The 16501-nt window shown below is 57.4% G+C and overlaps 10 protein-coding genes across 10 annotated transcripts; 5 read left to right on the plus strand and 5 right to left on the minus strand.

Moving 5' to 3' along the window:
- Nucleotides 1-974: 974 nt before the first annotated feature.
- On the minus strand, nucleotides 975-2246 carry SPRG_12343 (hypothetical protein; the record flags this gene model as incomplete). Its single annotated transcript, XM_012352010.1, has 4 exons — nucleotides 1588-2246; nucleotides 1371-1530; nucleotides 1221-1323; nucleotides 975-1156 (listed from the first exon to the last, which is right to left on the minus strand). The coding sequence occupies exons 1-4, from the start codon at nucleotides 1731-1733 to the stop codon at nucleotides 975-977; spliced, it is 591 nt and encodes a 196-aa protein (XP_012207400.1). The 5' UTR covers nucleotides 1734-2246.
- A 167-nt stretch (nucleotides 2247-2413) lies between these two features.
- Nucleotides 2414-3437, plus strand: SPRG_12344 (hypothetical protein). Its single transcript, XM_012352011.1, has 5 exons — nucleotides 2414-2619; nucleotides 2667-2771; nucleotides 2818-2913; nucleotides 2966-3047; nucleotides 3101-3437. Exons 1-5 carry the CDS (start codon nucleotides 2455-2457, stop codon nucleotides 3427-3429), a joined length of 777 nt encoding a protein of 258 aa, XP_012207401.1. The 5' UTR covers nucleotides 2414-2454; the 3' UTR covers nucleotides 3430-3437.
- A 343-nt stretch (nucleotides 3438-3780) lies between these two features.
- Nucleotides 3781-4826, minus strand: SPRG_12345 (hypothetical protein). The gene is made up of 5 exons (XM_012352012.1): nucleotides 4684-4826; nucleotides 4527-4637; nucleotides 4155-4478; nucleotides 3947-4106; nucleotides 3781-3893 (listed from the first exon to the last, which is right to left on the minus strand). Exons 1-5 carry the CDS (start codon nucleotides 4786-4788, stop codon nucleotides 3844-3846), a joined length of 750 nt encoding a protein of 249 aa, XP_012207402.1. The 5' UTR covers nucleotides 4789-4826; the 3' UTR covers nucleotides 3781-3843.
- A 372-nt stretch (nucleotides 4827-5198) lies between these two features.
- Nucleotides 5199-7410, minus strand: SPRG_12346 (hypothetical protein; the record flags this gene model as incomplete). Its single annotated transcript, XM_012352013.1, has 11 exons — nucleotides 5199-5291; nucleotides 5344-5439; nucleotides 5573-5605; nucleotides 5655-5879; nucleotides 5933-6000; nucleotides 6045-6420; nucleotides 6474-6620; nucleotides 6673-6916; nucleotides 6966-7099; nucleotides 7160-7332; nucleotides 7374-7410. The coding sequence occupies 11 exons, from the start codon at nucleotides 7408-7410 to the stop codon at nucleotides 5199-5201; spliced, it is 1626 nt and encodes a 541-aa protein (XP_012207403.1).
- An 820-nt stretch (nucleotides 7411-8230) lies between these two features.
- SPRG_12347 (hypothetical protein) lies at nucleotides 8231-8850 on the plus strand. The gene has a single exon (XM_012352014.1). The coding sequence runs from the start codon at nucleotides 8256-8258 to the stop codon at nucleotides 8727-8729; it is 474 nt and encodes a 157-aa protein (XP_012207404.1). The 5' UTR covers nucleotides 8231-8255; the 3' UTR covers nucleotides 8730-8850.
- Nucleotides 8851-9229: 379 nt separating this feature from the next.
- On the minus strand, nucleotides 9230-10478 carry SPRG_12348 (hypothetical protein). The gene is made up of 2 exons (XM_012352015.1): nucleotides 9968-10478; nucleotides 9230-9914 (listed from the first exon to the last, which is right to left on the minus strand). Exons 1-2 carry the CDS (start codon nucleotides 10465-10467, stop codon nucleotides 9290-9292), a joined length of 1125 nt encoding a protein of 374 aa, XP_012207405.1. The 5' UTR covers nucleotides 10468-10478; the 3' UTR covers nucleotides 9230-9289.
- Nucleotides 10479-11058: 580 nt separating this feature from the next.
- Nucleotides 11059-11504, plus strand: SPRG_12349 (hypothetical protein). Its single transcript, XM_012352016.1, has 3 exons — nucleotides 11059-11174; nucleotides 11226-11287; nucleotides 11337-11504. Exons 1-3 carry the CDS (start codon nucleotides 11123-11125, stop codon nucleotides 11430-11432), a joined length of 210 nt encoding a protein of 69 aa, XP_012207406.1. The 5' UTR covers nucleotides 11059-11122; the 3' UTR covers nucleotides 11433-11504.
- Nucleotides 11505-11765: 261 nt separating this feature from the next.
- On the minus strand, nucleotides 11766-12378 carry SPRG_12350 (hypothetical protein). Its single transcript, XM_012352017.1, has 3 exons — nucleotides 12242-12378; nucleotides 12029-12195; nucleotides 11766-11985 (listed from the first exon to the last, which is right to left on the minus strand). Exons 1-3 carry the CDS (start codon nucleotides 12312-12314, stop codon nucleotides 11797-11799), a joined length of 429 nt encoding a protein of 142 aa, XP_012207407.1. The 5' UTR covers nucleotides 12315-12378; the 3' UTR covers nucleotides 11766-11796.
- Nucleotides 12379-12844: 466 nt separating this feature from the next.
- Nucleotides 12845-13535, plus strand: SPRG_12351 (hypothetical protein). Its single transcript, XM_012352018.1, has 3 exons — nucleotides 12845-13261; nucleotides 13318-13356; nucleotides 13410-13535. The coding sequence occupies exons 1-3, from the start codon at nucleotides 12853-12855 to the stop codon at nucleotides 13514-13516; spliced, it is 555 nt and encodes a 184-aa protein (XP_012207408.1). The 5' UTR covers nucleotides 12845-12852; the 3' UTR covers nucleotides 13517-13535.
- Nucleotides 13536-14296: 761 nt separating this feature from the next.
- Nucleotides 14297-15512, plus strand: SPRG_12352 (hypothetical protein; the record flags this gene model as incomplete). Its single annotated transcript, XM_012352019.1, has 9 exons — nucleotides 14297-14299; nucleotides 14348-14449; nucleotides 14497-14601; nucleotides 14648-14743; nucleotides 14789-14887; nucleotides 14936-15037; nucleotides 15085-15183; nucleotides 15236-15331; nucleotides 15384-15512. 9 exons carry the CDS (start codon nucleotides 14297-14299, stop codon nucleotides 15510-15512), a joined length of 831 nt encoding a protein of 276 aa, XP_012207409.1.
- Nucleotides 15513-16501: the final 989 nt, after the last annotated feature.

The raw sequence follows: 16501 nt of genomic DNA on the forward strand, positions 1-16501 counted from the left end.
CCGCGCAGAAGCAGGTGCACGCCATGTCGTTTACCGGCTGCAGCGCGAACGGTGGTGCGATCACGGCCACGTCGGCCATCACGATGCGCGCCGTCGTCAACGGCAAGACGGTCGCCGTCGACAGCGAGCCGAGCATGCAAGCGTTTTTCAAGGGGCTGCCGTCGGCGTACTATGGCCTTGTGGACGCCAACGACCTCGGCAGCAACAGCTACGCCTACGAGTTTACGGGTCTTCTCGGCGACCTCTACACCAACTGCCAGAACTCGGGCACGCCTCGCGCCGCGACCCGCCATCTGGCTGACAATGCCAATGCCACGACGACGACGACGACGACGGTGACCAACACGGTGGTTCCGATCGCCGACAACTCGGCGGCGCAGGCGCTCCTCAACTGGCGCCTTGACGTCTTTGCCGCTGCACCGCGCGACATGGCCGACGCCGACGTCGAAGCCGACATTGTCAAGATGCGGACGCTCTACTTTGAAAACTGCCTCAACGGCGTCGCCGACTACAGCTCGTCGTTCAAGGCACTCTGGAAGGTCGGGTCGAGCCCGTCGACCAAGGTGCTCAACGCCGTGTACGACCAGTCGAGCCCGATCCGCATTCCTGATTGGCAAACGATCAACTCCAAGCACTTTGACTGCAGCGGCGAGCCGACCAAGAAGAGTAGATTTGCATTTTAAAGAAGCATGAATGATAACAACTGCATTTACATATTGAGCATCGTGTTGTTGTCTTTTCCATGACGTGGCGCTTGCTGACCAAGAAGAGTAGATTTGCATTTTAAAGAAACATGAATAGGCATGCCGAGCAGATCGGGTGCATCGGCGGGCGAGTGCTGGATGGCAGCAGCGGCGGCAAAACGACGTCGTACTGCTAGCGCATCCATGCGTGGCACGTCGCCCTGTGGCAGGATGCGGAGCCGCAATGGCTGCGTCGAGTCCAAAGACTGGACGTTGTCGGCGCCGCGAGGATCACGGAAAGGGATGACACCTTGCTGGCGGTCGCATCAGCACGCGGGACGGCGGGTATGGCCGGTGCGAGAAGGGCGGCGAGACGGGCGGAACAGCGCAGCCGTCGGTGCGCGGCGTGGCACAGCTGTCGAAACGAGCGTTTGCGATCGAGGGCAAGACAGTCAGGCGCAAAGCTGCAAGGCCTAAAAACTAGAAACTGTGTGAAACTAAACACCGCATCCTGTCAATTTTGACGTCGCGGCCGACCGACGATCGGCTTGCCGCAACGCTCTGCCGTCGAGTAACGAAGGCGCTGCAGGAGCGAGCGCGCCACTATGACCATCGGCGGCAGCGCCGTGTCGACGCACGCCTACCACTGGTCAGAGTACTACGCGAAGCCAGCGTCAGGATGCGGACCACGTCATAGAGGCACCATAGATTGCCCGACTGCAGCTCCAGTGACGCTATGGCGCGCACTTGGCAGTCGACACCACGCGCGTCTAGCTGCGAGACCAACGTCGAGTTGACAATGCTGAGATGGGTGCCGCTGGCAAGCAAGACATGCGCCGTCGACCACCTCCGAGACGTTGCCAGATGGCAAAGCCAACACAGTAGACAGTGCAAACAGAGGTACCGGCGACCGACGACCGTGAAGACGAGGCTGCGGCTCGCCACAAGAGCGCTACCAGTGCCATCGTCGTAGCCGCCATCAGCGTCGCAGTCGTCATCGCCGTCGGCGTGCGTCATCGTCGGCGGTGGCAGCGCAAAACTTGTAGCCATCGTGAAATGAAAGTCTCTGGACGAGTGAAGGCCGCCGCCGGCACGTCGACGTGTTCAGCGACGTCGGAAAAAAAGAGTCATCATATTGCTGGACGAGTCGCCGATCTGCCGAGTTGATGCAAGCCAGCACGTCGAGGTTCTAAGTCGTCGACATCACCCGTGTTGTTTCCTTGTCGTCGGTCATGAGGTTGGGCATCGCACGGTCAACGCGAGATCACTCGAGGATGCTAAAGCAGTTGTCAACGGCGGAATACGCGCGCCAATGCTGGGTCTTCGACTCCAAGGGCAGAATGAGCTCGGTCTTGGCAATCGTGCAGCAAGCTTCGAGAGGTGCGATCGCACTGTCGCCACCTTGTTGGCGGAGCGCCACGCAGGCTCACCCGTGCTGGCGGTAGTCGCGCATCATGGTCTTCTTGTCCGTGGCTGCCATGCCGACGAGAAGCCGCGGGGTCGGTGACGCTATATCCCTCCAGGGTGCGTGGCGCACTCGATGATTAGGTGCTACTCCACGCGAGGCGACAGCCGGTGCAGAGCTTGTCAGTTTGCGAGAACAAAAGAGCCCAGGCGTGGCCGTCTAAATAGATATGCAAGGCTGGAGCGTGACACGACATGAATTTGCCGTGCGCGAACTTGAACGCGCGCCTCATCCCAATCGCAGCTATCAATAGACTGTCTGCACTTGAGGTGCGCCAACTTGTAAACGCACCTCTTCAAGATCGCGATGGACGTGGCCGTGACGCACCTCGACGCGGGCTCGCCGACGGGGTCGCTGGTGTGGACAGCGCTCATGTACGCCGCTGCCATTGGTGACGTCGGTCTCGTCGAGGCGCAGCTCACAAGCGACAAGAACAACAACAACAACAACATTGTCCACGACACTGGCAGCGTTGGATCGTTCTTCTTCCTTTCTCAAGGTTCACGCTCGCGTTGTAGACCAAACAAGGCTACTCGGCGCTGCACGTGGCCGTCAAATTCGATCAAATCGAGGTCGCCCAGCGACTTCTCGCGCATGGCGCCAACATTGACGCTGTCGACGAGGTACTTTAAATCGCGTTCGCTTCCAGCGGCTGCACGCTATTGGTAGCACGGCGTCACTTGTTTGCATGTGGCAGCGACGCTTGGCAACATGCGCATGGTGCAATTGCTCCTGGAAGCAAACGCCAAGCAGCTTCCGTCAGCGGTATTTCCATCGTATTCTTCGTTTGATGAAAATCAAAAATGTAAAAATGTAGGTGGGGACGCTTCCGCACGAGTGTGCGAGTGCACAAGGCCATGCTGCGATCGCAGCTCTCTTGGCTCCAACAGACGTCCAAGGTAAAGGATACATGGATTGATGACGTGTCGTGATAGACTTTTTCGAGAACTAGGTTCAACACAGCCAGGAGTCGAGCCAAACGACAACCAAGTGCACATGTGGCTGCGCGCGATCGGGCTCGAGATGTACATTTCTCTTTTTGACGCGGCGGGGTACGACGACCTTGGCTTCATCAAGGACCACGGTCTCTCGATGGAAGACCTTGCGGCGATTGGAATATCCAAGCGAGGCCACCTCGCCAAGCTCAGCGGCTTGTACCAGCTCGACGACGTTCTACCTGCCTCATCCTCCGAGGACGAGAGCGATACGAGCTCCAACGACGATGCATCCAACGTCTCAGACTCGGACGACGAGGTGAGCGGATCCGACTCGGACGAATAATGGGCCGGCCCAAGCCCAAGGGAATGGTGCAATAAGAATCTAGTTTTTCCAATCAATAGGATTTAAATAATTTGTTTTGGTACAGTACCAGAATGCGAAAAATTAAACCTAGCCCGCTCACGGAGTCGTGTATCATTCTGGATCCAATACCATGGACAACATGGGACAACATTATGGTCTTTTGCGAGGGCGACCTTCACAGGGAACCGACGACTACTGTATAGGTGTAGAGGTAGCTCATGTCTTCGCCGCCGTATGGCAAGCTTTCCTACATCCTTCGGACCGCGAAGTGCGTTGATCATGCGCGACTTGGGCATTTGCAAAAATCAAACGCAAACGAGAAGAGACCTCTTCATATTGCGATTAGACAGGCAGCAGAGGGTCGGTTGAGTGCGGCAACGTAGAATCAACGCGTCACTTGAGTGTGGAATTCAGAAACGTCGAGGTCGCATTGATCGCTGCGTCTACATATCCACGCGTTCCTTCGATCCTGTCAAATGCAGTATAGATGGCGTACTCGGGTCCGGCGGCTTGACTTGGTCGGGGACATAAAACGTCGTTTGGTCGGGGTTGAGCTCGGAGTAGATAATGATGCCGGCGACGCCGGCAAAAACAAAAAACGTAAACACTAGAATGACGCGATCGGTCGCCATGCGCCGGCCAAACGTTCGGAGCAGCTAGCTCATCATCATCATCATCGCGCCATCATCCATGTGCAAGAATACCTTGTTGGCGCGGGCGAGGCCGTCGTCCATGCGCATGACCTCTTCTGTGATCGCATTGATTTGGTTGCGCTGCTCGCGGAGCACTTCGCCCGTCGCCAGCGCCACGTCTTTTGAGGCTTCGACCATTTTTTGTGTGTTTTTGAGCGACATTTCGGTTTTGGTTTGAATTTCCTGCGCTTTCCCGAGCATTTCACGGTTGCCCGTGGGCATCTTGGCCGCGTTGACTTTCGCATCGCCAAAGAGGCCATTGCGCTCCGTCTCGGACTTGGCCCACTTGACTTCACGCGTGAGCTCTTCGACCCGCGCCGCGTAGACGTCATTTTTCTATCGTACGCGCCAGTGGACCAACCGGCCATGCGTCGTCGCGCCTACCTCGCGAAACACCTTGATCTCTTCGCGGTCCGTGACTTGGCGCAGCGCGAGCGTGTAGCCCTTCTTGAGGTCGATCACTTCCTTGAGCTTCTTCTCGGCCTCGGCCAGCACCTATGGCCGCCATGAGCCCGTGCATGGCGCCTATCGTTATGTCGACCTCGCCGCGTACGGCAGGCGGCGCCTTGGCCAGCCGTGCCATGATGCCATCGAGCGTCGACAGCGCCTCCGAGAGGTCGCCGTCGTAGTAGTTGATCTCGGCCATCCACGGGCCCGACGAAAACAGGAGCTCTGGGCTATTTCGGATATCCGCGTCAACACCCTCCTTGTCCGTTTCGCCGGATACGACGTCGTTATCCGGACAATCAATCAATGTACTTGCTATTTGTATGCAATTATAAAACACGGCAACGTAACCGATCGCATTTCGAAAAGGGGGTGCGGCGACGACCCCATGATCGGACACGACCGCTCAAGATCGCAACATCCATCAGTCCACCACGCTGTCTCCATCCAAGTTCTGCTTGCTACTGCACGATGTATCACTTCTCGTCACGTGTTGCCTGGATCCCTTGCAGTAGTTTAATTTCAAAAAAGTTAATCCATACAAGGACCAGCGTTGGACACAATAATGCGACTGGTTGATGAGGTCGGATTAATGTTAAAGCGGTAGCATTAGCCAAGCCATGCCATCCGCTGCGGCTCGTCTTTGAGCACGGTGACAACTTCGGGCTTGGGTTTCGGGAATTCCCGAATGTATTTGGACTTCTACACCATCGAATACATGTCCAGCTGTGTTTCTAATACGAGGTGGAGGTACCGTGGAGCGTTTGGTGAAACCCGTCGAGGGCGTGAGGCTCAGGAGCGCGCCGAGTGCTGTTGCAGGTCGCTTTTTTGGAATGTCCAAGACGCCAACCTAGCGTAGACGATGCAGCAAGGTCCTTTCCGTGCCATGCAATTTATTACCGTAGTCGCCGTGGGTCACATATTGTTCGCGGACTGATGGCCGAGCGTTGGGTGTGTCGGGCCTTCATGGGCGAGACGCGAACGCGGATTGCGGGGCTGTGCTGATGCAGCGGTGTCTAGACAATGAGGCATATATAGTTGGCAACTCGCCTCGACACGGCGTACCTTGGTTGGTCGCGCTTTGACAGCGTCGGGTGAGTTTAGGTTGGGTCGATTGGAGCCATCGCTGAGGGTACTCCTTCGCGGGGTCGTGTGGATCGAGAATTCGGACCGGGGCGACACGTTCGGACTCGCGTCCGTGTCTTGTATCTCCGAGAACGTCGGCGACGCCGACGAGAGCGATGTCAATTTGACCTTGTTGGGGCCACTTTGCGGCAAACTCAGGTGTTTCTAGCGCCAATTTTCTGATGTTTCCGATATTTCCGCGCGATTTCATGTCGTACCCGAAAGCCTTTTCGAGACATGGATTGGGGCGATTCTTGTCGTTGCGGCCCCGTGTACACCGACACCCCTGCGTACTTTTAAAACACACAACGCCGCATTGCAGGATCGAACCGTGGATCAGCGTCACGCCGGCGTTGAGCTCGATCGACTGGGGAAATTTGTCCCGCTGAAATTCCGACATGAGTGGCTCGTACGCATGCTCGCTCTCCTTGAGTTCGTTCTCCGTGGTCGTCTTGTCGTAGAACCAGTTGGCGGTTTTTGGTGGCTTCTTGATATGCGGCGGCTCCAGCGACCCGGATCGCTGCATCCGGCTTTTCCCATGCCGCCCCGTCTTGACCGACACATCGTCCCCTTTGACCGACGCGTCGTCTAGCACCGTGCTTTCGCGCGACGTGGGTATATACAAGGTCGCCGTGTCGTCTGGCTGGTTGCGTTCGAGGACCGTCGCGACGGCCGTCGTCTCGAGCGCTGTCGGTGGCGGCACGGCCTACATGGTGACAGGGTACTGTCACTCCACCACAACATTCGACGGTGGTCTACGCTTGTATCGAGCTCGGTGATGCTATCGGGGTCCGTCTGAATCGTATTGATGACGCGCCGGATCAACGCCACCCGACCCCAGCGCGCTTTTGTCTGCGCCGTGGCCGTCAACCGGTCCATGCACTCTTGCCGCCACCGCCGTCGGTCCTAGACCCATCATCATCATCAGACACTATGTCCACAATGTGTCGTGACGCACCTCGGTCATGATTTCGGACGGGTAGTGGATGCGTGTGACGCGGGGTATCTCTTTGGGAGCCGCCGTTGGTGCGGCTTCGATGGGTGCTGCGGTGCCGCCGAGCGCCAATGGCCGCTTCCCCGTGCGGGAATTCGACCGCTCCGAGTGCGTGCGCGAGAGACTGCGGGAGCCGTCGCTTGCAGTGGCAAAGTGCTTGGGCGGGCGCGTGCTCGTGTCTTTGCGTGGCAGCGACAGAACGGCGTAGCTACAACAGCGCGCGTTGAACCAACGAATATCATCTCTCAAATTGGCACCGGTCGATGGGGCCGGCGCAGACCTCGGGCTCGGGCGACCCGATCCACGAGAGTTCGTCGTCGTACGTCACGTCGCAGCCCATGTGCACGGTTGTGTACGCCAATGTGACCACCGCATCGACCGTAAAGGCCACCTACTTCACGGTCCACAGCTGCGTTGAGATGCAGAAATTTTTGTGTACGCATCGTCCAACGCGCTCGTGGTGCGGAATCGCGGCCATCGTCTCAGCGACAACAATGTCCATGACCGAGAGCACGACATCTTCCGAGGTGTCAGCCACGCGCAGCGCCGTCGGTGGCGGCGCGTCGGCCTCGTCGGCATGGACGGCGTGCGTCAACGAGTCGCGGTGGGATTTGGTAGACCCGTCTTTTGTGGGCTTGCCCGCCTTGGACACATCGCCGACCGACTTTTGGCCGGCTTGTCCTTGGCCGCCGCCTTCTTCATCCCCGACACCCGGCCGTTATGCGACCGTTTCCACCCTTTCTAGTACGTTACGCAAGCGCAAAAAGTCCCCTGAAAGCCGTGATTCTTGGTTCCAATAGCCCCAACATCGAGGCAAACAAAAGAGAGATGCTAGCGATACGGCGGTCACAACAAGGTGACAATCTCATCCTTGTTGAGAGCGGCCTTTTCGTCTCTCGCTAAGCAGCGTCGTTGTGGTGGCCTTGTTCATGGTGTTGGCGCATCGAGCACCAGAGTTTACGCCGGCCCATAAGAGGGTAGCACCCTGTTGCACAAGTCCTAACTTGCATGGAGTGCCCTCTTATCACGCTTTGGTCCCTACTTGTCACTCCGTTTGCTTGAACGTTACTGCGAGAGAGAGGTGGACTAGCGTGAAGAAAGGACCGCCCGTACACTCTGTGGCGCCACTTGCTCCATTGATAGTACTACATGATTGACTCAGAGTTAGGAGAACTATTACACATTTTAACTACTAAAGAATCCGATAGCTCGCGTGGAAGATGTGTCGTACACCCTGCCGAGGCCAGCATGGCTAGGGTTGCCTTTCGACAGTCCTCCTAGGTGGCACTTGCAACACGTCGTGCACCCGGTCGTCGGCCGGCGTATATTATTTCATGGTATTATACTTGTGAACGGTATGTCCAATAAGAAAAAACATTGTATGATTCTTTCGAAGCAAATCGAAGGACCCTCCTCATCGATTTCTACCAATCAAACACGCGCCAGGCTGTCTATTGCACCTTTTTAGCCAATCGCATGCGGCAGAGTTATTGGTCCAGTAAACGTAGCTGACGTCCCCAAACGCGAAATCGCCGCAGTCGAGCAAGATGGACCGTGAGCCGTGTCCGTACCGCATCATCGAAGACATGGGCGGCGCCTTTGGCATGGGCGCCGTCGGCGGTGGCATCTTCCACTCCGTTAAGGGCGCGCGCAACTCGCCGCCCGGCGAGCGCTTCCGCGGCGCCGTCTACGCGGTCAAGGCGCGCTCGCCGCTGCTCGCCGGTCAGTTTGCGATCTGGGGCTGCCTCTTCTCGTCCTTTGACTGCTCGCTCGCGGCCATTCGTCAAAAGGAAGATCCGTGGAACTCGATCTGCGCCGGCGCGCTCACGGGTGGCGCCCTTGCGATCCGGTCGGGCCCGCGCGTCGCGTTCACGCAGGCCGTCATCGGTGGTGCGCTCCTCGCCTTGATTGAAGGCCTTGGCATCATGGTCGGCAAGATGCTCACGCCGCCGCCGCAAGACTTTGTCGACGAGCACGGCATTGACACGAGCGAACAGCAGTTGGCGCCGCCGAGTTTTTAGTGTTTCCACCCGTATATAGAAGATAGATCCAGGACGCCTCCCTCGTCCACGCGAGTTAACGATCCAACATGCAATCCGATGAGGAGGAACCGTCTCTCTGCGTCCCAATCGGCGGCACCACAAGGCTCAACGACAGCCATGTATTGATTGCCGTGGCTGGGAAGCGGTCGCCCGATCCCACACAGTAGCCACAGCAACGCACACGGCCATAGCACAATCATCCGCGACTGCTGCTGTCACCGAAACACTTCGGCATCAAGGCGCATCAGATGCCCAACCTCTCCCAACAAGAAGAATCCTGCTGGATCCTTTTGCCCCACTGCATGACCCCCACCACGCGTGCGATTAGGGTGCTGATCTAACAGCGAGAGGTGCAATGGGCTTGATTCTCTACACAACCATCGAGTACCATGTTTGCCTACTTCTCGTAGAAGGGGCGTTTCCGCACATTGTGTCGTCTGTGCCCACCGCAACACGCCTGGTCGTACGTCGTGAACATGCTCAAAAATGGTTTCTGCATTATTGTGCCACTTTGTCAGAATCTATCAGGAAATACCAGATCACGCGTCGTCGTCGCCCATCCACGCGAAGCCGAGGCCGTCGTCGTCGTCGTCTTGCTGCTCGTCGGCGCACGTATCGTTGTCCTCCGTTGTAGTCATCGCGTTGTACCGAATCGCGCGCAGCGTCGGAAGCGTCGTGCCATACCGAGTGCACGGTGGATCGCCGTTGCGGGCGGCAATGTGTCCGAGAACCGCCTCGAGCTGCGCTGGCAGAAGCACGTCGTGGTGTCCGAGAACGCTAAAGACGTCCATGTCAGTCTCGCGGTACTTGTGCCGAAACATGGTGAGCACATGGTCTCGCGCGGCCGTCGGGTACAGCGTGCGCGGTTGCTCCGCCACGATCGCCAAGTAGCGCAGCGCAACGTCGTAGATACCTTGGGGCTCCACCGCGAAGATGCTCGGATTCTCCAAGAGGCCCGTCGCGGCCATGACGGCTTGGCACCCAGTCGCTGCGAGGCATGCCTCTGCCTCGGCGCGCGATCGAATGCCGCCGTTCGCGAGCATCGGGATCGCAATGGCCTTGCGAATGGCCCCAATCGCGTCCCAATTGCAAACGCCTTCGTGGTGTCGCTGGGCACGGAGTCGGCCATGGACCGTGAGCATCGCGCAGCCCGCGGCTTGGATCCTAGGCAGCATTGAGCTTGCAGGTACGCATAGGTTGTTGATGCATGTAAGTACCCTTGGGCCAAAGCAATGGTCTCGTCGAGCGACGGCAGAAGACGAATCTTGCACGATATCGGTATGTTTGACGCCGCGACCATGGCGCGCACAATGGACACAATGGTGTCGGGCTGCTCGAGCAAGTAGGCGCCAAAACCACCGATTTCAGCGCAGCGCTGCGGGCAGCCTAAATTGAGGTCGATGCCATCGCAGCGGTGCTGGACAAGCTGGACGGCGGCAGCAAGCGCGGTCGGGTCGTTGCCACAGAGCTGGACGATGAGTGGCCGGTCCGCCGGTGACGTGTCGAGAAAGGCCAACGAGATGTCGGTGCCGGCGGGTGCAGCGGCGGCCGCCGCCACGAGCTCGGTCGCATGCAGCATGGGCGAGAACGTGAGGTCGCACCCGAGCTCTCTCGTGAGGAGGCGAAAGGCTAGCTCGGACGCGCGCACCATTGGCGCGCAGACAAAGCGCGGTGCGCCGAGCACGTCATTGTACCAGCGCCATGCTGGTGCTGTCATCGTGCTTGGCGGGCTTTTGGTTTAAACCATAAAACCACGATGCACTTTTTGATATACCTATTTAACCGCATTTCAAGTGGGCGCGCGCGGCGCCATGCGCGGAAGACTGTGCTTCCACAACATCTTTTGTCATCTCAGTGGACAGCGAGATGGTACTGCGACACAGATACCAATGCAGCAGTGATGTGGCCTCGGCAGCGACCGCAGCTCGTCAAGAGTAGGCTGAATACATGGACGATTCAGGCGATTTCACGAGCAATATGTGGCTATGAAGCTAGTCGTAGTCGACTCAGTAGGATAACCAGCGCAATCTATAAAAACTACGTCAGTTTGTACACCTTTCCATCGCGCAGGTTTGTTTCAAGACGGCGATGGCGCTCGGATGTCGCGGGTTCCAAAGCAACGGCGGGAAAGCGCACGTGGGTTAACCCCGTTTAAACACAGTTCGACGCATGAACCGGAGTAATCGGCTGGCTTGCACGCCGAGATTTCAACCAATCATATGCATGTTTCCGAAAATGGACCAATCAACGACCTACGAATGGAATTGAATACCACATACAAACGCCAAGATAGGACCACATAGAAACGAGTTTGTTGCTTGGCCAGGCCATTTGCAGCAGTTCCAAAGAAGGCGAAGGAAGAGCGAAGCGTCATGTCCCGATCAAAGTTGCTCGAAGCCTTCAAGTTCACGGTCTACGTTACGAGTATGCATCTACATGCGAGGTAGACACAGATGCTCATGGCCTTGTTGATAGTGCCCATTGGTGTCACCTACGTCTACATGCAGCCCGAGATTGTCACCGCGGCCGTCCAAAAGGTACTATCAGAGTGCTACCTTGCGAAGCACGGCTCATGCTCGAGTGCAGATGGACTATATCAACTACCCCGCGCAGCAGTACACGCGCGAAGAGATCATGGACAAGATGAAGCAGGGCTCGGATGAGCGCAAGCGTCGCCAGTAAGCTTTGGTCCACAACACGATCTCTATGCAGGAAGCCTTCTGGTTGATGCAAATGACATGTTGTCAAGTCGCATCGCATGTCGTCGGCAGAAGTCGCCTATGTCGCCCGATTCCGTTGCCTTGATGGCGTGGCCCCACGTGCCAGCGGTGGCCATAATGGCACCATCCTGCACCGAGCTGGAGGACGCGCGCATGACCGCAGGCTCGACGTCGGGGCCTTGTCCGCCGTCCACACCTGGCTGTTTGGACGGCCCGAAAGTGATTGCGCCATGCACGGCGGCTAGATCGTGGTCGTGAGGTCGACCTCTCGGAGCGTACTCGTCAAGTCGCAGAAGAGGCAGCAGGAAGCATAGTTATAAAAGTAGTTATTGGCGGCGCAAGAGGCAGTAGACGCGCGTGCCGTTGTGGATGTTGCGCAGATGCGACTGGTCGCCGCGCAGGCACATGAGGAGACCGCCAAAGCTGGCGAAGATCGCGACCGTGTTGCCGCCTTCGTGGTCGTACTGGAAGACCTTGCCGTACATGCCATAGTCGTACCGGTCGAGAAGCGACGGCTACATGCAACGATCAACATCCAATGGCGATGATGGCAACTACCTTGCCGCTCTGGTCAAAGATGCCATCGTCCGGCTTGCCATCCAGGTCGAGCGTGCTCACAAGCGCAAACGTAAACTGCTCGTGCACCTTCATGGGAAAGACCTCCGAGTTGATGTCGAGCATGAGCTCGAGCTCATACGAGACGCCCTTGCACACGAGGCGCGTGACTACAGGCGCGCATGAGCTGCATGGCGTACGCAGCGTAGCACGTACCGCGGTCGAACTTCTTGCCCTCCGGGTTGAGCTGCTTGATCTCGAAGATGTCCTCGAACATTTGGGTCGACATGGCGGCTACGATGTGGGAAGAAAACTACCGCGTCTCCAAGCCACGGATTCGAACTCGAGCGCGTTTGGCCCAATGGCATTGCCGACACGGGCTTTTCCACCAATCCGATGCGACAATGGATTTAAGCCAATCCTCGCACTTCCTAGCCGAGTGGACCAATCCCAGGCGATGATTCTGATGATTAAATACACCACACTTTATCCCTCCACGACTTCAATCGGAGGTCTGCGTCGTGACAGCGATGCGACAACAGCTTGCGAATAAGTTTAATAATTGAGTTTTATGGTCTTTGAGGGAGAGCTACTCAAAAGACGAGTTGTTTGTGATTGTGGACACGGATGGCACGCTAAGGTGGCGTGGATGTAGCCCATGCCTACCGACTTTTATCCAATCGAACGTCCTTTTCGAAAACAGCCAATCCACGATAGCGCACAACCTATCCACCAATGGCATCGCGCCGTTGGCTATTGGGTTTTACCCAATCACGTGCCCAGCGAGCATTTCAGTGGTCATCAGCAGCAAGACTACATCGCAGCTCATGGCGCCGCCTCCCGCCACCAAGAGCAAGCTCGTGCAGAAGATCAAGCCCAACAAGGCCAAGAAGGCAGCTGCCAAAGCCGACGCCAAGCAGGCGATCGTCCAAGTGGCTGCGACCAATACTGTCGCGGTTGCGTCCAAAAGCAGTAAGAAGAAGAAGAAAAAGGCCAAGCAAGCGGCCACCGCCGACGAGGCCAATGACGCTGCCAACGATGTTGCTGACGCAGTCGCCGACGACGAGATCGAAGACAAGACCGATGCGAAGCTGGAGCTTGACGCGCTCTTCTCGGGTTTGAAGGCCAAGAAGAAGAAGGCACAGGCCGACAGTGCGGCCGAGCAAAAGCGGCTCGACGACGAGCGCGCCGAGAAGCTCGCGTACCGCAAGAAGCTCGAGAAGATCGAGAACGAATGTACAATGCTATCCTCTATGGCAGCAGGACCTCATACGATGTTGTACACGTGGTAGACAAGACGAAGCATAGTGACAGCTCCAACCCGCAGCCAGGTACGCTTGCCACCGCCCTTGTCATGCCTCACACGAATGCATTGCGTCGATAGTTCGCTACGATGCGGACGGGCTCCCGATCTACACGGCGGCATCGCTGCGCATCAACCAAGGCGGCGACACGGCCGACTGCCCGTTTGATTGCTGGTGCTGCTTTTAAATTAACAAGAAATTCTGCCACGTACATTTCCGTGCGAGCGCTTCGAGGTGGACCGTCTTATTAAAACAGGCGAGCAAAATGTAGAGTCTGGATTCGTTCGTGGCGCCAAGCGATCAAGGCAAGCACTCGTGCAGCTACCTCGCAGCAGGTTCGTCGTCACATATCTGGGCTAGCGCATTCCTGGACACAAATAGGAGTGTTCCGGCAATCATTTGTGTAGTTCATTATTCATGTTCAGGCAAGGGTCACTCGTGCATGGTCAATAAAAAGTCACCCTTGATTCGGGAATCGTGGACTGAAAACGTTGTATTTGGTGTGGACGCATACGAAGTCCTAGTTACATCCATCCATACTTCTTCACGCCGTTCCCAATCAAAATAGGTAAGTTGTATAGGGTAGCCACAGAGAGTCGACCAAGGAGGGGCGTGTGGATTGGGTCGCTCGTTGCGATTGATGGTTTCTGCACGCGAAAGCACTCATTGGATACAACATAAATGCCCTCCACCACGGGTATCGAAGCGGCGCCTCCGCGACCCATCATTTTCTTGCAGCGCGACGTGTTGGGAAAGGCGAACGGTCGTCTCGCCCTGATATCCGTGACCGACCGAGGTCGCAGCGGCGACATTGAACGGTCATGGGATTCCCTTATACAAGTACACTTGACACAAAGCAAGGCGCCACGCGTGGTATGTTGTACTTGAAGAAGCGAATTACGCCGCGTGTCTCATCGAAAGACACCACCAAAGGGACCCACATTTTCAAACGCGCAGCCATCGTGCCATGGTAATGTCTATGAACCATTGCGACGACGACGACGACGTCGCATTGTAGGTCGCCACCACGAGCTCTCTCCTCGACCAGGCCCATGACGGCGACGCAGGCGCCATCGCATCGCTCCTCGCCGACGTCAAGCTCCATGGCCTCACGCCCGAGGTGTCGACGCTTCCCATCACGGCGACGATGCTATGCCTATCGATTAGGTCGCCGGCCCGTCCCTCCTCGTCCTCGCAGCCCGCGCGGGCGACCTCGAAGCCGTCGATAGCTTGCTGGCGGTGGGACTCAATGTCAACGCGATCGTAGCCCAGGTACAGTACTTTGCACGCATCCATCTGCCTCGCTCACGGGACGTAGGACACGACCCCGCTCATCACAGCAGTGCAATCCGAGCATACCGAGATTGTGCGATCGCTTCTACGTCACGGCGCCGATCCCAATGTAGTGCCGCCCGTAAGTTGATGGAATCCATGGCGCGGGTCTGACGGGGTCGGGTAGAGCGGATTCACGGCGCTCCAAGAGGCGTGTCGACACGGTCTCACCGACATTGTGACGGCGTTGCTCGAGCACGGCGCCGACACGGAAGCCTGTGCCGACGTACGCACGCGCTCTTTGGATGATTTGTTGATCCGCAATTTTTTGTAGGACGACGGCGTCACAGCGCTCTGCTACACCTTTGATGCCAACGATGTGGAGAGTGCGCGCGTGCTGCATGACTTCCGCGCCAACGCCAACGTCATGCTTTATGTAAGCATGCTCTTGATTGTCCTGCGATCTGTAGACTGGTCACGTAGGGCATGCCGCTCTTCTTACTGGCCGTCGACGTGCACTCGGTGGACTTTGCCAAACTGCTTGTCGAAACCTACGGCGTTGACGTCAACCAAGTCGACCGGGTATATACGACAACGCGCCGCCACCCAGTGGCTTATAATATTGTATGAATAGAACGGCAACACGGCGCTCATGCTCGCAACTCGCCGCGGCTGGGACGACCTCGTTACGTACCTCGCGCCGCGCTGCAACGTCAACGCAGTCGCTGCGGTAGGTGGCCCATGTATCAACCGGCGCTTGACGGTCAAGAATGATGGAATAGCACGGCTATTCGGCGGTTGCCATCGCAGCGGCGGCCGGCAACCTTGCGCTTGTCCACGCTCTGTACTCGGTCGGGGCGCACCTCGCGCCTTCCAAGCCCGTATGTGACGTCTGTAACCTTGCGTACTGATGTGATTTGCGTTCAATTAGGAGCACGAAGCCCCCCTCGAGGCCGCTTGCGCCCAAGGGCATCTGGACGTTGTACGTTTCCTCGTCCAGCACATCAAACACGATGTCGACCGTATCAACGCCGTGTGTCCTTTTGCCCCAAACCTTGCATGCGCTCACATAGAGTGTCTGGAATAGGAAGGCACGACGGCGCTGTATGCCGCCGTCGTACACGGCGCGGGTGACATTGTCGCGTGCTTGCTTCCACACGCCAACGTCAACCGCGTGCTTTCGGTACTCTGAATAAGGGACGCTCGTTCTGACAGGCTCCTGTAGACTGGGGCGACCTATTTGTGTGCGGCTGCCTTTGACGGCCACACGGCGATCGTCGAGCAGCTTCTTGCGAATGGCGCAGACCCGAGCCTTCCAGATGGGGTACACTACTTGAACCACCTGCTGCATCCACCCAAGACACATGGGTCGGTGGCGTAGGAAGGCAACACACCGCTGTTACATGCTGTCGCGCAGCACCACGTCGATATCGTTGCACTACTCTTGCCAGTGCTCGACGTGGCCACGGTCAATGTGCGCAACCGTGTAAGGACCCTACCCCGCATTGCAACCCTACCCCTTCACTCGCCTTTTTTGCGGGTAGAGCGGCGAGACGGCCGTGTTTCGTGCGCGGTCAAGCTCGGTCCTTCGACAACTTTTGGCTGCGGGGGCGAACCCGCTACTAGCACGCTATGTATGCATCGTCGCGTCTACGAGAGGATCCGAACGGTTTGTGTAGGACGGCTGCTCGGTGCTCGGAAAAGCCATCACACTCAAGAAGCCAAACATGGTGACGCTGCTTTTGCCTCTCGTCGACGTCAATGCGCCGATCAAGCGCACGACCGCCTTGCGCTTGGCGGTTGAAACGCGCGACGAAGACGTCGTCGCGCGACTCCTCGACGCCGGCGCCAACGTCGATCAAGCCGCCGAGGAATGCGACGCGTCGTTCGGTCGTTTCTG

Source organism: Saprolegnia parasitica (assembly GCF_000151545.1).
Source record: "Saprolegnia parasitica CBS 223.65 unplaced genomic scaffold supercont2.91, whole genome shotgun sequence".
NCBI classification, from domain to species: domain Eukaryota; phylum Oomycota; class Saprolegniomycetes; order Saprolegniales; family Saprolegniaceae; genus Saprolegnia; species Saprolegnia parasitica.